The sequence below is a fragment of the Colobus angolensis genome, unplaced genomic scaffold (assembly GCF_000951035.1).
Source record: "Colobus angolensis palliatus isolate OR3802 unplaced genomic scaffold, Cang.pa_1.0 Scaffold92, whole genome shotgun sequence".
Classification (NCBI taxonomy): domain Eukaryota; kingdom Metazoa; phylum Chordata; class Mammalia; order Primates; family Cercopithecidae; genus Colobus; species Colobus angolensis.
The window spans coordinates 6,221,149-6,227,016 of record NW_012123154.1 but is presented as its reverse complement, the minus strand read 5'-3'; the positions used below and the strand labels follow the sequence as shown (position 1 = coordinate 6,227,016).

The following is a 5,868-nucleotide window of genomic DNA, read 5'->3' as shown; positions in this document are numbered from 1 at the left end:
CCAGCTCCTCCTTGTACCTCTGGTAGAATTCGGCTGTGAATCCGTCTGGTCATGAACTTTTTTTGGTTGGTAAGCTATTAATTATTGCCTCAGTTTCAGAGCCTGCTATTGGTCTATTCAGAGATTCAACTTCTTCCTGGTTTAGTCTTGGGACCATGTAAGTGTCCAGGAAATTATCCATTTCTTCTAGGTTTTCTAGTTTGTTTGCATGGAGGCGTTTATAGTATTCTCTGATGGTAGTTTGTATTTCTGTGGGGTCAGTGGTGATATCCCCTTTATCGTTTTTTAATTTTAACTTTTTAACATGTTTTCCAATTAAATTTCCAGTGATTTTGGAGCTTTAACTCATTATTGTAATTGTATTATTCTTAAAAATGAAAGCAAACCTCCTTTCAGAAAAACAAATGTATGATGGAACATTAAATGTAACCAATTATAGGACTGCACTACCACATGAGATTATTTTAAAAATTCATAAATGACAGAATACAAAATATAAATTGAATTTCATAAATAGTTAAAAGCATCTGATAAAGTTTCTGCTAGTAACATAGTTATATTATACACAGTCTAAATTTTATAATTCTATTATTTGACACAGCATAGAATAAGCTAAAGAAATGATTTAAATATTTATTTTAATTTGAAAACAATACACAATGATTGTCATCACTGATAGAGAATGATAATTCAATTAATAAGTCTACTTACGACATGAAGAATTCATGCATTTTTGTGATAAAAGAAAATGAATAGGCAAACTGTTGTATTTGATATGGTATTTGTATTCTACATTAAGTACTATCCTCAGTCATGCTAGCTAGCCTGTATGTCAGTTTTCTGCACCTCAATTTCTTTGTCTGCATAAGAAAGTGACTGGATGAGGGGAGCCCTAGTCCAATCATCGATCTAGGGCTACCTTAATTAAGACCGACTAATACTCTGGGAGAAGGTATTTCCTAATACATAATATCTTAAGAAAATAAATTAATCAGTAAGACCAGTTGGTTTAAAATTTGTTGGATGGATATGATTGGAAGATATGAATATCTGTTGTTCATTTCCTCATTCTTAATCGTATTTATTAATTTCTCTGCTTTAAAATATTTTATATGATTATATTTTTATTACATGATCAAATCAGAGGCACATATTCTACTCTTAATAAAACAGTCCAACAAATGAAAGTTTGTTAATTTTGTACTCCATGCATTTTTTTTCAAACATGGTCTTCTTTCAGTCCTAGGTTTCAATAAATATTCCTTAAAATGTGACAGTTTTGTACTATAACTTAAAGATGATAGAGAGCTCACAGAAGATTTGCATAATTGTGTTCCCTAGAAAATATAATACTCAGGAAACAGAAATCAAATCAACATTTTGGTTTAACTTGTACCTGGAAGCCAGCAAAGCACTTTAAAAGTAAATCTAACTTTGTTGGTGTCTACTGAAAGCAGTAGAAACTATTGGATTTTTAATTTCTGGAAAGCTTAGGGGACCACATAGAGAGCACTCTTTTCTGAGCTCTCCCTGTCAGTTTCTTCCCAGAAGACAGACTTATTGACATTTTTATTATTGATTTATTATTATACATGCCTTTCATCTCCACATTTTTCTTCTCTTTCTCCCTCCCTCCCCCATTTCTATCTAGTATGCAGTGTGGACTGCCCTCTGGGTCACCTGGAATGTGTTCATTATCTGCTTTTATTTGGAAGTAGGTGGACTCTCAAAGGTGAGTTTATCATGGTTTTAAAGTACACTTTAAAATGAGTACACTTCTAGGTATTGTGACTACATATATATATATAGGTATATAGATATATATATACACAGAGAGAGAGAGTGTGTGTGTGTTTGTGTAGAATGATGAAATGCTATTCAAAAAAGACTTTAGGTATAGTGTGTGCTTGTGCATGTGTGTGTGTGTAGAATGATAAAATACTAGTCAAAAAAGACTTTAGGTACCATTTAGGAAAGAATGATCTTAGGAGTATGTTAATATAATGGAACTTACGAGTATGTTAATATAATGGGACTTCAAAACAACTGCCTTCTGGTTTAGTTTGTTATACTGAAGTGGGACTGAACTTCCTGTGTATCCTCTTGTCCATTTTAAAAAGACATAATATAGTGATTGCAGGTCTCAATGTTAAGTAGAAAATGGTTTTGAACATGCTTATGTTTAAAGTAGGAAAAGGGATTGACAAAGATGTTAACTTAACAGATATGAATGGCAAGTTTCTGTCTTTGCTGGAATATTAATAGTGGAAAAACCTGACAGGGAACAAAACCCTTATATAGCATGTTTACTACGAAGTAAATGCATCAGTGTGGTGATTCCTATTTTGAAATTTTAATCAAAGAGAAGACAGTTGTCTTAATGCGGCAATGATACACATGTTATTTCTGCTTGTCTGAAACTTATGCCTCCAGCAAAAATGTCTCACCACCCAAATGTAAGAACAACTTGAGTTAAGTTTCTAGTTGTGTTTCTTAAACAGTTTTTGTGTGAACTAGCACAATTTTCACTATAGAGAAGAAGCTTAACAGTATGATTACAAAAAGTATAAAAAAACTGTCATATTTTAAAACTTCTCATTATCAAATATATTTATGCTAACTTATTCTACTGTTTTATAACAGTCTCAGATTTTCTAAGTAACGTACTTATGGCTTAGATTTTAGGAAATGTGTCTTGAGCAGCAAGGATGCTTTTAGAATTGTTAGGTTCCATTGAAGTCCTTGTGGTAACAAAACATGATTGATTCAGCCAAGCAGCAAAAATCCCTGAAGGATTTTTCCAGAGCCTCCAGAGGTGGTTACTCTTTTTTTTCTCCACTGTAATAACTGTAATTAGAACTAGTCACCATTTTCTCACATTGGCAAATGTATTCAGGAACCAGAAATAACGTTTCCAATATTGAGTTCCATATATTTGGACTAACATCTAACTTAAATAATTATGCTAGCGATTTTAGTGCACCACTAATTTCTAAGACATAAAAAAAGTACTTAAATTAATGCCCAGTTATATTCTATAAATGCAGATTATGAAGTAAATAATTTTCAAATGCAAATCTTATGAATAAAATAATTACAAATAATATGTTAAACACAACATTTTCAACCCATTGAATTTTGTATCTTGCTATTTGAATGGTCATTTGATCATATTTTTTATTTTACTCAGTAGAAATTACTTTTTCTTCTATATACACCAATTTGGGATAAATTGGACTACAGAAATTTGTCCTACGGAATTGGCTTCACAGTATTTTGAAAGAAGGCCGAATTTTGAATCATAAGTCTTTAGTCCAAATCTTTTCTTTAGCGCTTATTAACTGTGAAATCTGAGGCAAATCATTTGGCTCCATGGAGTCTCTGTGAAAAATAATAAGATCAGCTTTGCCAATAATAATAATAGTCAATGTTTATTATACACATGACATGTGGTAACTCAGGTAAGCTTTGAAACAAATCTGTGAAGTGATAGAACAAATAAGTAAGTATCCACAGCCATTTTTTTCATGTAACTCTGATTTCCCACTGCTGCTCAAGGTTATTTTTGTGAATTTTTGTAACTGCTTTTCTAATATCCGTGTGCATGTCTAAAAGTTTTTATCTCATTTCTTTGGGCACGAGGTTGAAAACATGGACATAGTAGTCCTGGTTACTCATTTTATTACCTATTTAAATGCCATTAAGCAGTCAACCAAGTATTCTAGGTCATTAAAAAGATAGATGACTCCAAAAGGAGCATCCTAAAGATTTTCTGTTGGTCTCCTATTTACTGCCTCAAAGACTGGTAACATCTCCCTTGTTAGCCACAGTTTAGCCTCAATTCCAGTCTGTGGGAAATCTATTTTGGAAAATAGAGCAAAGTTAAAGACCCTTGGCAAACACAAATACCAGCCACTTTTCCAGGCTGATTCCATTGTGTAGGAAACTCCTTGTCCATATGAGCTAGTTTATATACTAACTTCGTAGATTCTCCATCTCCTGCTAGTTCATGCAGGTACCTCTTAAAATTACCCATTCAGATAGATTAATAGAAACCTCCCTATACTGTCAATTTGGTCCAAAATATACATTCTGGGATAGTGAATCTTTCTTTAGAAATGGGATCCAGAGTGATTTCCACAACATCTCTATGGATTTGGGTGTTATTCCAATGACAGACATGGCCTAAGAATAGTACATTGGTATGCTAACGTGTTCTTTTGCTGACAATTTGTATTCATAGAGTGACAGCAGTCCTGTCTCACCTGAAAGATAGTGAGCTGTCTCATGGGCAAGAGAGCCTGGAAACTGAGATTCTTACAATGCTGGGCAGGCTGACAGTGCTGCACACTCTTGTGTTTGAAAAAGATCATTTTAAAAAGATCATTTTAATTTCTATTAATATAAATACTGATAGATGTAATCCACATAAGCAAAAGCTGTTTAGGATACTCATTAACATTTAAGAGTATAGAAAGGTACTGAGGCCAAAAAGCTTGACAATCACTCCCATAGAGTAATGAATATAACTAGCTAACTAATTCACTAACTAAATAAAAATAATGCAAACAGTAAGAAACAAAAGCAGATGGTACAAATAAAAAATAAATAATGATATGGTAGATTAAAACACAGCCATGTCAATGATTATATGAAATGTAAATAGACTAAGCACTCCAGTTAAAGACAGAGATTAGAACAATGGATTTTTTAAATGACAATAGTTGATGTTATTTATATGAAATACACATTAAATATAAATACATACATATATTTAAATTTAAAAAGATGGAAAATATATGGTAGGTAAACAATAATCAGAAGAAAACCTCTGCAGTCATATTAATGTCAGAAAAAAAGTAGACTTCAAATAAAGAATATGAATAGAGATAGACAGAGATGTTTTATAATGATAACGTGTCAATGTATTAAATAGACAAAATAATTCAAAACTACACCAAATAACTGAATTTTAGAATACATGAGGCAAAAATTGCCAATATTAAAGGGGGAAATTGAAAAATCCATTAACGTAGGGGGAGAGTTTAATACCCCTTTCTTGCTTATTGAGAGAAAAAGTAGACACAATTCTGTATAAATAAAATATTTGAACAACACTATCAAACAACTTGTCTGTCATATAGAGGATAATACCTTACAATTACAAGATATATTTTCTATTCATGTGCACATGAACAAGGATCAAGATGGTATTCTGGGCCATAAGCAAGTCTCAATAAATGTTGAATGACTGAAATAGTACAGATAATATTCTCCCACCACAAATACAAGAGTAATTTATAATTGTTAATAATTCACAAATCAAAGAAGAAATTTAGAGGAAAATTGAAAAATAAAAGTACATAATTAAAAAACACTCTTCTTTGTCGATGAATTCCTATCAGTGTTTAGAGGAAGAAGTGTAGGTTTAAGTTGCTTATTAGAAAAAACGAAGGAGAACTACAAACCACTGCTCAGTAAAATAAAAGAGGACACAAACAAATGGAAGAGCATACCATGGTCATGGATAGGAAGAATCAATATCGTGAAAATGGCCATACTGCCCAAGGTAATTTATAGATTCAATGCCGTCCCCATCAAGTTACAAGGGATGTAAAGGACCTCTTCAAGGAGAACTACAAACCACTGCTCAGTGAAATAAAAGAGGACACAAACAAATGGAAGAGCATACCATGGTCATGGATAGGAAGAATCAATATTATGAAAATGGCCATACTGCCCAAGGTAATTTAGAGATTCAATGCCATCCCCATCAAGCTACCAGTGAGTTTCTTCACAGAATTGGGAAAAACTGCTTTAAAGTTCATATGGAACCAAAAAAGAGCCCGCATTGCCAAGACAATCCTA

At 32.6% G+C, this 5,868-nt stretch overlaps 1 protein-coding gene across 1 annotated transcript in view; it reads left to right on the top strand.

The window, feature by feature from the left end:
- NKAIN3 (Na+/K+ transporting ATPase interacting 3) overlaps positions 1-5,868 on the top strand; it is a 714,014-nt gene that overhangs the window by 326,846 nt on the left and 381,300 nt on the right. The window contains exon 3 of the mRNA XM_011931938.1: positions 1,652-1,732. Coding sequence (XP_011787328.1) covers positions 1,652-1,732 — 81 coding nt within the window. The remainder of the gene's footprint in view (positions 1-1,651; positions 1,733-5,868) is intronic.